Here is a 15,596-nt window from a genome sequence, read left to right as displayed (position 1 = left end):
ATGCATGATAAATAATTTACTTATAAATATAAGCTGAATATTAGAAAAAAACGAACTTTTAATTTAAAATAAATTTGTCCTTTTTAAGAAAGTCGAGGTCATCTAATACTTAAATACAATAAAAATAGTTTTTATTAAATTTCTTAAGAATTTTAGAAAACGCCATAAAAATAGAAGTCCTAAACTAATTGTAAAATAAGGGTCTAGATATTCTAAGCTAGAAAAGGTATTTAAGTATTGTAAAAGAAAAATATTATATAAATAGGATTTAAATAAATAATAAATAATATTCCTAAATAAATAATATTCCTAAAAATTATAAAGACAATTTAAAAATCATGTTATTTTTGGTATTATAAAATATATAATTACTCGCCTTATAAGAATAAATTTACAAAATAAAATACATTTTTGAAATAAGTTCTGAAGTATTTTTTCCACCTCTCGAGGTACCACTGTACCGCCAGTGTCTTCCGTTCTCACGTGCTGGCAGAATGATTTCGTAACAGCGCTCTCGACATACGCACAGCTATCGAGTGCGGGCAAAGTGTAAAGTGTGGAAAAGTGCACAGGGTAAATCAGATAGAGTGAGCACCGAAAAGTGTGGAAGCCGGCAGCTCGCAGTGCGAATTGAATCCAATTGAAATCTGGACACCGAGTGAATTGCCCGCCGTGTGGGTGCAGCTAAGATGAAGGATGAGGCGGCTTTCCCTTGCCCCAGCCTCGAACTTTCCCATTTGAAATTAACAATTTACCTAATCCGGCAGCCATTGCGGAAACCTTTTCAAATTGCTTTCTCAGCCGGCTAAATATCTACGAAAAAGTTTTCCAGTGCCACCTCCTTTCTTGGGCCCCGAAATTCCGCTCATCAAAGGACTTGAGCCCCGTAAAGTGCCTGCAAAACTGCGCACTTGAAATTGACGTCAGAGCCCTAAGCCTTATCCTTCAAGCCGAGTCCTTAGCCCCTTCTGCGCCACCTCGCACCACTCCCCCAACAATTTCAATTAATTTCAAAAATCAACTGAGCGCAAGTCATATTACCCAGTCCGACAGCTTCTGTTTCACTGTCGCTGGCACTGCACTAGCCGGAAAAAAGCGTTGAAAACTCAACAGTTTCCCACAGTTTTGTTCCATTTTCGCAATCTGTAATGGAAAATCTAAATGGTGAAAACCTTTTGTGCGATTCGTCGCAATGCCAGAAACTTTAATTGCACAGTGCCACAAGCTTTTCCCGCCTCTGCCGCTCCTCACGCCCACTTCGTCCTCGAGGAGCAGGGTTAATTATGCCAAAATATTTTGTCAGCTTCACGTGGCAGAGGGGAATTTGCCGCTGACAAAAGGACATTAGCTGGCTTTGTAGCTCGGTGCCTGTGAAATCAGAGCTTCCTTTGGCCGCCGGCTTTGTCCTTGATCCCGGCTGAGCTCTCATCCCGGCGTATACGCAATGTCGGCGACTTAAGGTCGGCTGATTGCGTATACGCCATGTGGGTCAATGAATTAGCGCCGCCTGTCTTCGTAAAAATGCCTCTTTTCGCTCATTTTATTCGTTTATTTATTTGTTTTTATGCGCTGTTTTTGCTAGGCTTTACAGTTGTTAAACTGCAAATGACGTGGTCAACGGTTTGATAAGCTTTATTAATAGCACACGGAAACTTTGTCCCAAGTAATAAACAGTACCATAAAAATAATATCTTGAATTCTAAAATGTATCTATTTTTATTTGTATCCCTCAAGTGACCTAATTCTTGGAAAATTCTGCTTTATCAAGCAATTTATCACTCCCATTCGTACTTAATTTAGTCGACAGTCTTCAATGAACGGGCATTTCCCTGAGATAAGATATTTAATTGAGTCAACATTGCGATGCATGGCAATGTAAATATATAAATAGGAATTCGCTGATTAATTTACTCTACTGCTCGGCTAGCGACTTTCTCCGTGTGTTAAATTTCTGATTTCACTTAGTTTACCCTGCGAAGTGCCGGGGGATTCCCCTGCCAGCTGCTAAAAGGCTTTGCATGTTCCATTTTCCAGCTGTGCGGCAAGCCGAGGCAGCGGGATGATTAAGAGTATATGAAGTAGAATAAGTTCCCTCTCATTTCACATTCGCGCCGGCAAAACGTTTGCTCTGCAGCTCTGCCCATTTGAATTAAATGGTACTCACTGCACTTGCTCATTAGAAAATATTTGCACATATAATTACTTGCATTTTCCCCAGTTTCAGTCTCAGTCCCAGTCCCAGTCCCAGTCCCCCGCGAGTCTTCCGATTTCTTGCGATGAACACAGGGGTATTATGCAAGCCCACAGCTCGACTCACGCGATGTCGGGCTCAAATCAAATCAACGCAACGCGTCGCAGATTGCATTTCAAAGGCATTTTAATTGCACGTGAGTGAAAGGCTGAGAAAAGGGGGCTGGAGAATGTCAAGGCGCTGGGAAAGTTCTATGATGCAACGGGAGTGAAAGTCGGAGGCAAAGTCTCCTCGTTCGTTCACCTGAATCTCTGCGCCCCATGGATTTGCTCAGTTTGATTCGATTTAAACAGCAGCCGGCGGCCTCTTTGTGGCACCATTTTTGTTTGAATACACAGTAAAGTAAGAAAATATTATTAATTTAAAAAAAAGACAATTTTAATAATGAAAAAGACTTTGTTAAAGGAAAACCCCTAAATAACAAACGTTTCAATAAAATAATATACTTTAAAAAAGATAGAATAATTTATATATGACTTTCAAATAAACTCCTAAATATGTATAAAATATAGTGAACATCTATACTTGTACTAAAACTTAAATCTTTTAGGATAACTTACAATTTTAATAGAGTTTCTTTCTCTGCATATATCGTGCACAAGCATCGCGTAATATTCACAGCAATTTCCCCCTTTAGAACTTCGAGCCCCCTCTGGCGATTTATTTGCTCTGTCGATTATGGCTGCGGATTCGTGCAAATAAGATAAATGGTATTGTCAAAATTGTTGTGATTGCCTCACTGTCTTGTTACTGTCGGCACTGTGTTATTCAACTCCTTAAAGAGCGCACGGAAAAATGCTGCCATTAATTAAGAGTTCCGATTCCAGTTAGTTATTCATGCTGGAAACGAGTTGGTTTCCCCAGCCAAAATCAATTTCCGGTCCAAAGGAAAAGTTTGCTCCCAACCTCTTCTTGCATAAATTTTAAAATAGCCAAGCAATAGTTTTAGATGTAACTCAATTGAAAAGTAAGTTAAATGGAGTACAAAATGTTATACAAGTTTTGCCAGCTTTTTTGTAGTTGCAACTTTACGAAATCTTTAGGCAATAAATAAATTTTAAAGCACTTGTTAGGCAGTTATTTTTTATTAACCCCTAAAATTGGCCACTTCATGTTGCTATCGATTTTTAAATTGCAATAAATTTGTGCAAATTGCGAGTTATTTCCGGTTAGCTCAATTACACTTACCGTGATGATTTTTTAGGGTCATAAAAGCTTACAAAACTAGGGTTAAAAAATATGACATTTTAGGTAGGTTAAGGTATTTCTATAGAAAATGTTATTAATAAAATGTTTTTTTTTCCTAATTATTTTTTTACTTTAATTTAAGGCCAACAATGTAATTTAAAAAGTTTTTAACATTATAGAATTTTGGGAATTAAGTTAAAAATGTATTATATGTTTTTATAATTTTTTAATATTTAAAAATGTACATAGTTTAAGAGGCACTGAAGCCACTGCTCTTTGACATGCCATTCGAGTTTGCCATACTTTCGCACCGCCAGACAGCAAGTGGGCCCAAATGGATGGGCTGGGGGAGGGGAAAGGAGCAGATAGCCAAGCAATTTGTGTCGTTTTTGCCGTCTCATTTGGCACACGGCCAGTGCATTCGGCCAAAATGCAATCGAGTGCACGCCCGTCTGCCGGCCTGCGATTCCGATTCCGAGCGACTCCGCACGCCCAGCCCCCTGCCAGCTATAAATTACATTCCATTAAAAAATCATGCCGCGGCGCACAAATCAACATCAACTCAATGAACATAAATTGCCAAGACGAGCTGCTGGGCTTGCCAGGGATGGCGGGAAATGGGCGGTAAAGTCGGAAAAAGGGGCGGCGGACAATGGCAGGGCGGCGCAAGCGGATCGATCGACCTTCACATTGGCCGCCATGACGACGGCGACAACGCACATGGCCCAAATGCACACAAACGTGGCCAAAAAGAGAGTGGGACGGAGAAATGACCGGACTTTGTACTGGCCAGCCAAGTGGTCACCATGGGCTAGTGCGCTTCTGGAGCAGGTGAAACTACTAAGGGGTTACAAATGGGAAAACTTCCTTTAAGAACACATCCAGAAACGTTCTTCAAAAACCTAATAATTTCAAAATATTTATGTTTGATTTTGTCAAATAAATTTAAGAGATAAAATTAAAGTACTGTAATAATATATTACATTGAATAATATTTTAAAATAATATTATATTTAGTCTCTCCAATAATGTAAATATTTTTAATTTTCAAACCTTTTCACCTTGCCAACTACCGAGCTCACTTAATTTCCATGATTACCTTTCACCAATCATCCATAAAAGTGTGTTTGCCTCCTTTGCCATAAATCACGCAGATAGGACTCCTATCTTGATTGATCCTCTCCACCGTGCGGCCAGCGTAATGCATTTGGGAGCAGTCCGACGTGGATTCCGGTGCCTTGGAGGATTTTCTTTGATGGTGGCTGGCGATGGCCTGTCCAGCGGATCCAGGGCTCGTTTTGAGCCATTTCTGCTGCGTTGGCGTGTTGGTGTCACGCATTTGGTTTTGTTATTGGGCCCCCGAGTGATGTTTGCAGCTAATTAGAAACGGCTCACACACCCTCACATTTGGCTGGCCGGCAAAGGCAAAAGCAATCTGCAATTACAGCTGGCCAGGCGGAGGTCCTGGTGGGACACGAGAAACGTGGCAGTGGCAGGGGCTGTCGCCGGATGTCGGTGTCTCAGGACATGTGCGAAATGACTGCCAATCGATTGGGCCTCGGAGCAGGACGGCACGGGCATGTAATTAATGGAGCGTGGCTTAAATTATGCAAAGCTCAATCAACTGCATTTCGCAGTCCTCGAATCCCCACCACTTCGCTTCCAGATCCTTCGTCCGCCCACATCAACATCTCACACGGTGTGTCAATTTCCGGCCGAACACGTTGTGTGCGACGACTTGCCACCATCGCCATTCACATCCACGGCTACGTCCACTTCCTCCTCGGCGCCACATGACGTGCCGTTGATATTTATGTCGTCGCCATTGTCGTCTCAGTTCTCGGAGCCACGTTCCCCATCCTCAGGACTCAAGATTCAGGACGCAGGACACAGGACTCGCTTCGCCTTTGAGCGTAATCAGCAACGTGCCAGGGTAAGGTGAAATCACAATTGCACCGCAGGAAGCCGAAGGATACAATGAATGTTCAATGCACTGAAAGCATAAGATGTACTCTAGGGATACGCGTAAAAGAATGACAAATAATGAAAAATATTTTAAAATATCTAAAATAATATACATTGATCTTACCTAAAAATATTTTATTTTTCTGATCAGCTAAAATTCCAACGCTATATTATAAGTTCGTTCTTAAATCAATAAATTCAGAATTAAATATTCCCACAGCTCAGTTTCCCTTGGTGCTTCTAGTGGGTGTCGGGCTGTCAAGGAGGTGGCCAAAGGCTGTGGGGCACAGAGTATCCAGTTTAGAAACGTTGCAGGACGAGATCCTGGCGGCAACGTGATGATGTTTACATCCTATGCAAATACAATTAATTCCACTTTTGTGGGCAATCTTTGTGCCAGCAGGTCGCTGGATGTGGGTGTGGGTGGCTGCGAGTGCGGCATAGGAAATGTTGACACTGCCACGGGCATTGTGGATCAGGATGCCAAATGCCAGCAGCCTTTGTTGGACTCTCCTGCCGGTCCCCTTTGTGGCTGTTAACCCCGAGAACTGGGCGGCACATTTCCGGCGCAGTTTCAGAGCCACTGGCCGTCCCCCCCTCAAACATTGCGAAATTTCCTTATTGCCTTTCATCGAAGACAACCCATGACGCAACGGTGTAAACAATTCGTTCATCCCAGCGCTATAAATTTTGGCATTCCTTTCTTTGCCGAAAACGGTCGTAATTTAATTGATCAATCAATTTTCGGTTGGGAAAAATCAGTTGAGTGATGCGTCGGTACCAAAACAATTCAAAATCAGTCAAATTAAAATGTAAATGTTATGGCACATTTTTAAAAATGTAAAAAGTATAACAGTCTACTGGTAAAAATAAATTATTTGGCCTAACAAAGGAATTTTTTCCAGTGTATATTCATTCCTCTCCATTATTGGAAAAAACCCTGTGCCATCTTATCATCGAGTCTGTGTGTCTGGGCCATTGTGCATTTGATTTGGGTGCGATTAAACGAACTTTGCACTCCGCGAACGCCGCGAACTGAATTGGAAAGGGATCACGGTGCAGATTACGTCGCTTGTTGCACGCCGTGTTTACATTTGCATTAGTAATGAAAGAAATTGTAAATTTAAATTACGTGAGACCTTCAGAAAGTGGGATACAAATTCTGCGTTGACCTTAGGATTTTCGGTCTTTAACTTTTGTTATGATAACAACAAATGCTTAAATAAATATTATTATTATGAGTAACAAAAATAAGAATGATTAAAAAAAGCTGCATTTTTCATTTTGTTAGATAGCATTCGTTAAATCATTAAGTCTTATAAAACCATATTAAAGCATATTTTGTATAAGCTTGGTGATGTTCATTTAGGAAAGTTAATGTGAATTTAATTACTCCCAAGTATTTCTTTAATTTTCCACTATTCGAGCACCGAATACTTTTTACAAAATTGTTATCTTCAAAAAAGGTAAGAAGACGACTTAAGCCCAGCTCACTCAGCGCTTCTCCAACTGTAACTTACGCCTGAGCGTATGCAAAGGTTTTTTTTAAGCAACCCAATAAAAATGAAACCAATCTATATTCTTTTGCTCTTTAGGTTCTTTATTGAAAGATGTTATTTCAACACCCTTTTATGCTGATGTTATTTTTTTGTTGTTTTTTATTTCTTGTATAATGGTTGTACAGCTGGTTGTTGTTGCTGTTTGTGGAGGTGACTTTTCATTTTTATTTCACAATAAACTATGTTAAGCTTAATCCTTCCGGTTAGTACTAAATAACCTTCCTTTGTGTCTGTAACATGTTCACATTGCACTTCAAATAGGTATGCGATTAACAACGATATGCAGAACTTGCAACTTGAATAACAGATAAAATAAAACATGCTTGATAAATATGTGTTTAGCGAGTAAATATGTTTTGTGATAACGTTATGCTGCACTTGTTACCATCTATCGGATTTCGACAGAGGATGTGAGATGGAAAAATCGGGTAACAAGCCTGTGCCCCTGCACAGCCAATGGCAGCCAATGGACGCTGAAGTTCAGCTGCATAATCCTTCTTTTCATAAGTTTTTAACAACATAATCTTTTTAACAGTGTATATAGAAGTATATATGGTTAATAGAGTTGTTTTGGGGGCTTTTCGGGTTTATTGTAATGTGTTCTGTTTATTTGCGTCATTTTTTCACTTATACTTATAAATCATAAATATAAAGTTTAATAGTAATAATAATGGTAAAACATCGGTTTTCATAGATTTTTTTTTATAAAACTTTAAAAAATTTCATAAAACGTTGTGCGATTTCAATGTCTCAAGACTTTAACATTTTGATGTTGCTGATAGTGTTTTGCTGTTGTTTTCACTATTAAATGTTTGTTTAACTTAACGATTTACGACACTTTTTGCTTGTTCACATTGAAATCTTTCATAATCATAGATAATATAATAGAAAATTCATAACTTCAACAATAATAGGTTCATGTGCTTAAAACTAAAGATAAAATTGCTTCTCCATCGAACATGATCGTTCCTTTCTTCTGCATTCATCAATTAGTAGTTCTCTTAAATATTTTTATCATATAATCAATTTGCAAACATGTGACGTACTACATATATATAACATGTTTTCAAAATGTAATCATTCGTGTTCTCATTTTTTTTTTTTTTGGATTTTTCAATGCTTGCTTTGCTTAGCTCTTGAGACTAAGATAAAAATAAACAAAACTGCCAAACGATTCCAGCAATCTGCTTCGTAGTTAGTTGTATGGGGTTGCGTTTGTTATTGTGTGAAGACAAGGTCCATCCTAAACCAAGCGCCTTAGTAGGCGTGGTTGGCCACGAACAGGGATCCGGATCCGGCGCCAGCACTTCCGGCGATATACTTGCCCTGAGCGGCATCTCCGTTGGCCTGGGTGTGGGGGAAAAGCGGGGAAAATCGGTTAATATTATTGGGGAAAACATCCTGGAAGGTATCCAGGAAAATACCATTCCTAATTACAAACGCTTGCTCTTAATTATTACTTAGTTATAACTTGGCGAGCCGCAGCAGAAAAGTTTTCGCCCAGCTTGAAAAGTTTTCGCACTGATTTTTGCTGCTCACAAAAAACTTTTACTCAGCCACCTGCGGCAATTTTATTGAAACTTTCTACGCATCCAGGCGCACGAATACATGCTGCGTACAGCGTAAAAAGTTTGGCAAAATTTCATTTTGCAAGTTCTTCTGCAGGAAAATTATGATTCGATTACATATAATAGCGCTGGGAATCGGCAGAGGAGCCTGTGGCAAGCTGACCATGTTTTTCATTGTTCGGGCGCTTTTGTTTACCACATAATTTTAGCTCAACTGTCAGCTACAGACAATCCGAAACTCGAACTTTACCTGATAAACAATAGAAAGTTGGCGGGGGCCCTTCAAAGAGTTTTCTTATCATAAATAAAGTTGAATAAAGTCGTAGTTACACAACATGGGGACTATTTAAATGAAGGAGATAAGCTTTGGTCGCCTTAAAATTAAATAAAGGTATAACCTAATGGGCCTACTACATCTTAAAATAAAATAGTAAACTTAAAAATCTATTAAATAAAATCTATAAATAAATCCAAGACAAAGTTTATAACTAAGGTATCAAAAGAGAACATATAATTTATTTCTGCTCGTCAGTTTATCATAAAATTTCCAAAATATTCTTTATGATCTAGTCAGTTTATGTGGTAAAAGGTATACGATAGGCTAAAAGGAATATGTATGCAGTTCCGCTGTTGGGGAATGTGAGTGCCGTCAGTCTCAGTCCATTTTCGGGCCTGGATCAGTATCTTGAGCGCCATGCAGGCTTGGAATATATCTCGGCTCGACTCTGGCTCGGGATTAGTGCTTGGCTTTTGGGACTTAGTACGAGTGCTGGGCAACAAAGAGGGTGGCATTGGCGGCAAACGACGGGATCGAGCCGGGCACGTATTTGCCCTGGGCGGCCTGGGAGTTGGCCTGTGGAAGCGGGAGGAGAGCGGGATTTCAGTTGGGATTAATCAGCTGCAGCGCTTTTCAGGATTAGGTAAGATTAGGCGTAGAGTAGGCGAGGCATGGGGAAAATGAGAGCGATGGGTTAAAGGTTTAAATGGTAGGGCGGCTTGAAGTCAAAGCTGGTCTAGTTACTAAATTTACCCCTTTACAGTTCGTTCTTCGGCATCTTGAAGCCCCCAATCTTGGTTTCTTTGTTTCAGTACTTGTGATCGTCCACATGCAAAGTATCTTTGCCAGCGAAGCCCTTCACAGAGCCAGGACAATAGTTACCACAAGCCGCCTCGGTATTGGCCTGAGTATGGGGGTTAGGTAGTTATGCATAATGAAATTATGGGTTTTTATGGGATAATAAATGTTAAATAAGGTGAAAATAGAAGGAAATGGGTTTTAGGATAAAGAACAGAGTGATTAAAATGATCATGCTAGATAAATAGGTCAATACTACACTCCGATAAATATGCAAAAACGTATTCTCAGGTACAGCTGTCTATCTCTTCACCTCTTTGCAATTTGAAAAATAATTGGATTTGTCCAAAGTTCGCTTAAAATCGAATGCTAAGAATGTTTTTTTGCATATAACATAATGTCTAGTTATTACTTTAGAGTGGTTTAATTAGTAATACTCGATAAGGAGGTAATAAATAAACCATCGTAAATAGATTAGAGGTAAAGTTCAATGGAAAAGGATAGATTAGATTTCATAATGGTATCGGTAGATGAGTGAGATAAGGAATGGGGATTAGGTTATGGTAATGGGAAAGATTTTTGGGACTGCGGTTATAATATTCCTTTAACCAATAAGCCTTGGCCATACATTCTTCCAAAGCATAAGAACCGACACTTTTAGAGCATTCACCACTTAAGATACTAACTATTTCCATATCCTATATAGAAAGAACTATGCAAAGACTCACCTTGGCGCGCTTGAGCAGCTCGTTCTGGCCGGCGGCGATGTTCTCCTTCTTGCCACCCCAGGCGCGCAGGACGGAGGCCTGCAGGGCGCGGCCGTAGGAGAAGGTCAGGGCCCATGGGCGGATCAGGGGAACCTGGTTGATGGCGCTCAGGTTGACGGTGGCCTCCTCCTCGGACTGACCTCCGGACAGGAAGGTCACGCCTAAGGGAGAAAGTCGATTAAAAAGGGTTCGTAATAGAAAATATAATGAAAAATTAATTCCAGATATAATAGAAGAGGTGTCAGCATAATCTATGGAATTGTATCCTTAATTGAGTAATCTTCTCCTTATTTCCTAAGACTATAGTGACACCTATTCCCAACCCATATCCAGATCTGGACTCACCAGTGACGGCGGCTGGGACGGTGCGGCGCAGAGCCTGCACGGTGGCCAGGGCGATCTCCTCGGGGGTGTTCTTCTTGGCCGACTGTCCGGCGGTGACCATGTTGGGCTTCAGCAGAGTACCCTCCAGGTAGACGTGGTGGTCGCTCAGGGCCTTGTAGACGGCGGCCAGGACGGTCTCGGTGACCTTCTGGGCGCGGTCCAGGTCGTGGTCGCCATCGGGCAGCACCTCGGGCTCCACAATGGGCACGATGCGCTGCGATTGGCAGATGGAGGCGTAGCGGGCCAGCACGTTGGCGTTCTCCAGGATCGACTGGTAGGATGGGGTGTTCTTGCCGATCTTCAGGACGCAACGCCACTTGGCGAAGTCGCAGCCGTCCTTCTTGTACTGGGCGCAGCGGGCGGCCAGGTCATCCAGACCCTGGGTGGTCACCTCATCCTCGGAGCCGAACAGTGGCACGACACCCTTGTCGACCTTGATGCCCAGAATGATGCCCTTCTTCTTCAGGATGTCGGCGAAGGGGGTGCCATCGTCGGCCTTCTGGTAGAGGGTCTCGTGGAACAGGATCACGCCGGAGATGTTCTCGGCCAGCTTGGGGTCGGTGGTGAACAACAGCTGACGGTAGGCGCGGCGGTTGTCCTCGGTGTTCTCCACGCCGATATCCTGCAGGCGCTTGCCCATGGTGGGGCCGGACTCGTCGGCGGCGAGGATTCCCTTGCCGGGGGCCACAATCTTCTGGGCGATGGTCCTCAGCTCATCCTGCAGCTCCTTGCTGGGGTAGTTGAAGTAGGTGGTCATTTTTGAGATTCGAGTGTAGTTCTGCGTGACGCGAATCCATTTCCCATTCGGATTCAGGCCGATCGCCAGGGGTGGAGCGTTTTTGGTGGAAAAATAAGAAGATCGAAGTTCGCAAGTTAGTAATTTGGCTAGGTGGGTTGCTCGAGGCTTAGAAAATAAAAAGCCATGACTTAAACGAAGAATTTTGAAGCCTTTTTGGGGGACGGATAACTAGGAATTTTCGTAGGGTTTTCTAAAAGTGATCTGAACAGTTTGACGACACAGCTCCAATAACTCAAAGGTATCCATGTTTTTACTACAGTAGAAATTGATTGACAGTATCAGCTAATGGGGTAGCTATCAATCAGGAGGAGGATTACCATTAGATTTTGTCCCACTTTTTATTATTATTTTGTCTATTTTTAAACCGGGCAATGAAATTATTATTATAAATTTTTATATTTTTAAGAACCTATTTATAAGAACTCTACATTTGTCATTGAAATCTGTTTTTTAAAATAAATACTAAAAAGAAATGGTTATTTAATTAGAAGTAGTATTCTTAAACAATCTGAAGTTGAATAATATCTGTGAAATATGTATAATATTCCTAAAAACTGAACAAATACATCACATGTTACGATGATTCAATATTATATCATCATATTTCAGTGTCAGGTCAATGTCACTTCAACTTTTTTCATTTCAAAATATTTTCCATTGAAGATAATAAATTCTTTGTATGAGAGTGTTTTTCACAGCTGATTTGATAGCGAAGAGCGAGTGATTGAAGGCGATTAAGGCGCATGCACCGAAAACGTGTTTTTCTCTATATCTATTGCGCCCTCTCTCACTTTTTCGGCCTTTCTCCCACTCTCAACGTTTACATACAAAATCCTCAGTGAAAAGTAATATGTTTTTAAAAAGAAATGCCTTTCTTAAAATATATTTTCGTAAAGAAATACCACGGCACTGGTTATAGTTAGGAACTGCTAATCTCCGAGTTCTTTATGGTGACTGATATTTTTCCCAACTATTTGCAAAGCCGCCCTACTGATTAGACCTTAGAGCACTCGGAAAAAACCGAACCAACCTCGACGACGAATTTTTAGTAACTGAGCAGAGTCGCGGAAGCCTCGGAAATCATTCCCTCCTCTGATGTAATCAAAGTCATGGAGTCTTCCCTCTCGCTCCCGCTGCCTACTGCCCTCTCTCTCCCACCCGCATAATGCGTGACGTGGAACTTTCACTTTTACTATCGCTGCCTCAGCGGTGCCTCAGTCGACGCCTGCGCCGGCAGCGACGTCCACACAGGGCGCATGAATTTCCGTTTGACATTGAACAAGGTCAGGCAACAATGTTGCTGGGCTGTGGGCGGCACATGTTGCTGGCGACATTGTTGCTTACGAAAGGCGAATAGAAATTGGTGAAAAGACCGAAAGTCGTGCGGCGCGTGCGAAAGATAGAGATACAAATAGCTGTGGGTAGAGCGAAAGAGACCGACGACTATCCAGCAATAAGTAGATACAGATACGAAATACTCTGCGGTGACTAAAAACTCGGTTTCTACTTGTTTGACATTGACTGTGAGCCAAGGTCTGGAACGGCACAAATATCACGCTATAGATTAGACCACCGCAACTTATCACAAACTATTGTTTGCCGCATCCACCAGATTCCCACGCCATGTACTTAACACTTGGCATACACGTGAAAAACTTGCGCTGAGATTGCATAGAGATTTTTTATAACAAGTTTGGATTTCTATTCTTTAAATAAATATTTTAATTTCGATTTGAGAAATATTCTAAAATATTTCATTTTCAAAGTTTGATATTAAATTTTTTACTCTATATTTCACAGAATATATAAAACAACAAATCTTAAATATTTTCCTAGATCGACACTAAATCACTCGAATTTTTTTATGTATACATTTGTATCTATAGGATAAGTTATCTATAGCTCGTTTCACTCCGGAGACAACACCCACCTACACTGCCGGCAATCAATCGAAGACTAAAAAGATTCGGATACTAGGCGAAATATATAACAGGCAACGCATGACAACAAAAAAAATCAAAATAAATTTAAGTTGCTATCAAGAGAACGTGTATAAAAATAAAACCGACACATGCCAGTCTATATGTATGGGCGTGTTTCCACAAAAACAAGCTGATAAAAAACGGACAAAAAATCAGTAGTGACAAAAAGTGTCATGGAATATTGTAGAAGTGGCTCCGGAAAGATGAACAAACAAGTTCGACTAGCGGCCGCATTTCGTATCTGCTATCAGTGAAAATTTTGAATCTAAAAAGTCGACAAAAACGAGCCCCCACCGGCGGTTCCAAAGGTTTCGCATTATCATAACGAGATTTTAGGTCCGGCCTCCTCGAAGGCAGACAGTGGGTCAAAAGAACATCTACCAGGGAGATAGTACTAACTGCTACGGGTGGAATGACTACCAACTGACGTCAAGCGATTAACAGGGAACGTATTTTGTGTAAAAAACAATTTTAAAGGCAGGGAACTTTGGATTCGTCACGTACTCCTATATTTCTATCGCTATGCCCTTCTTATGTGACCCCAATAACTTTGTTTGGTAACTGCTCACTAACGGGGTTATAAATACTAGTTATAAGATATGGCATTAGTTCTTATCTATATAGTTCTATACGATAGTAAGGTGTCTTAAACCCAATCGATCTTTTACATCGAGAACTAAAAGGTAATTTAAAATACCAGTAAATGTTTTATATAGTTTAAGCACTTTTAAAGTTTGTATAATTTATATATCTTATGAAATCTTCATGTTTAATGTTTTTGAAAAGGGGAAATCATGATAATGGATCTTGTTTTCTTGTTTTGAATATCCCAAACAGGTATCTGCTGTTGACCTTCAGGAGAAGTCCTTGCCACTCCAGAACTAGTTATATTATACACACATATTTAGGTTCCAATCAAAGCAACCCCTAAACTTGCGCTCTCTTTTCTGAGTGAGTACCTCTATACGGATTGTACCCCACCTTTTCCCAATCTATTACGACTTCTACTCATTCACTGAAAGGTAAATAAAAAGTGCAATAGATAAAGACGGATAAAGCAGGGGAATACGTCAACAAACCGAGGAATTTACGATGACGTTGCCTAATTGAAAGATACGAAATGTATGTATTTCCCGCTGCTAGTACATACATTTAGCATTTGCGGCAACTATTTATAAAGAAGAACCGCAGGGGCGACTACAAATTGCAGTTGAAACTTTGCCAATAAGCAAATGAACTCAATCGAGCGAGTGGGATAAAAAACCAGAAAGAGAGAGCCGGTTGAGCCGGTAGAGAAAAACTACTTTCGAGAGTTAGGAGCCACCCGATAAGGTTTCTTATCGCGAGGCCCCACTCTTTCTTCACTCCCCGGTGCATAGGTCAACAACGCTCGGGAACCCAAGGCTCCAGATTCTAGAACTTGTCATAAGAGTTTTGAGCACGAGGAAGTGGTGAGATGAGACGTATTCGAAGTACTTGGGAACTAGGCACTCACTCACACGATTACAGACTTTTAGGTGTTCTGTAAATGGGGATTACGAAACATCCCCGAGAAATGGGAACGATTACGCGACTTTTCGGCTGCACTGACGGATTATAATTACGATCTTATGGTGAGGTATTCCCGAATTTTCTCAGGGGTTCGGTCCACTTATCACGCCCACTCACCGAACTGGAAACTGAATCTGGGATGTGGTGATTAGCTGCTGGCTACTGGCTGGGTCCGCTGCTGCTGCTGCACTGGAGGAGAGCGGTTAACGCTTTTATTTTCGCCCCGAGTCGGTCGCTGCCTCTGCCGCCGCCGCTGCCTCGGTCTCTGCTCCCGCCGACTGCGCCGTCAACGTGAAATTCCAAAGCGGAACAAGCGAGACATGGCGAGCGAGACCCCAAAAGGTTGTTTGGAGGTCGTCGCCGGCGGTGTTGGGCAACCGACTGAGCCAAGCGCTAAAAATTCCCAGACCCCGAGCAGTCGGAGTCCAAAATAAAGCTCTGCGGGGGAGCTTTTAGTGGGTGAGGGAACCCCATGGATGATGGGGGAACCAGCTAAAACTTGGGGAC

The 15,596-nt window shown here is 41.4% G+C and overlaps 1 protein-coding gene across 5 annotated transcripts; it reads right to left on the bottom strand.

The window, feature by feature from the left end:
• Positions 1-6,983: 6,983 nt before the first annotated feature.
• On the bottom strand, positions 6,984-15,455 carry LOC108025288 (fructose-bisphosphate aldolase). Of its 5 annotated transcripts, XR_007764486.1 has the most exons (5): positions 15,207-15,455; positions 10,719-11,535; positions 10,335-10,534; positions 9,562-9,712; positions 9,244-9,384 (listed from the first exon to the last, which is right to left on the bottom strand). XR_007764486.1 is itself a non-coding variant. In XM_017095669.3 (4 exons), the coding sequence occupies exons 2-4, from the start codon at positions 11,512-11,514 to the stop codon at positions 8,221-8,223; spliced, it is 1,086 nt and encodes a 361-aa protein (XP_016951158.1). In that variant the 5' UTR covers positions 11,515-11,535; positions 15,207-15,450; the 3' UTR covers positions 6,984-8,220. The 5 variants fall into 5 exon arrangements, 4 of the variants coding, with proteins under 4 accessions (XP_016951158.1, XP_016951159.1, XP_050744326.1 ...); XM_017095669.3 differs by lacking the exons at positions 9,244-9,384; positions 9,562-9,712 and adding an exon at positions 6,984-8,310 and having other exon boundaries at positions 15,207-15,450; XM_017095670.3 differs by lacking the exon at positions 9,562-9,712 and having other exon boundaries at positions 9,149-9,384; positions 15,207-15,453.
• Positions 15,456-15,596: the final 141 nt, after the last annotated feature.

The sequence above is a fragment of the Drosophila biarmipes genome, chromosome 3R (assembly GCF_025231255.1).
Source record: "Drosophila biarmipes strain raj3 chromosome 3R, RU_DBia_V1.1, whole genome shotgun sequence".
Taxonomy (NCBI): domain Eukaryota; kingdom Metazoa; phylum Arthropoda; class Insecta; order Diptera; family Drosophilidae; genus Drosophila; species Drosophila biarmipes.
This window is presented reverse-complemented; position numbering and strand designations above follow the sequence as displayed.

Excerpts from the sequence above, each read along its gene's own strand:
- LOC108025288 (XM_017095670.3), bottom strand. The coding sequence starts at position 11,514 with ATGACCACCTACTTCAACTACCCCAGCAAGGAGCTGCAGGATGAGCTG. Across the intron at positions 10,535-10,718 it reads CGTCCCAGCCGCCGTCACTG|GCGTGACCTTCCTGTCCGGA; the intron begins GTGAGTCCAGAT and ends TTTCTCCCTTAG. Across the intron at positions 9,385-10,334 it reads AGCTGCTCAAGCGCGCCAAG|GCCAACTCCCAGGCCGCCCA; the intron begins GTGAGTCTTTGC and ends CCGCTTCCACAG.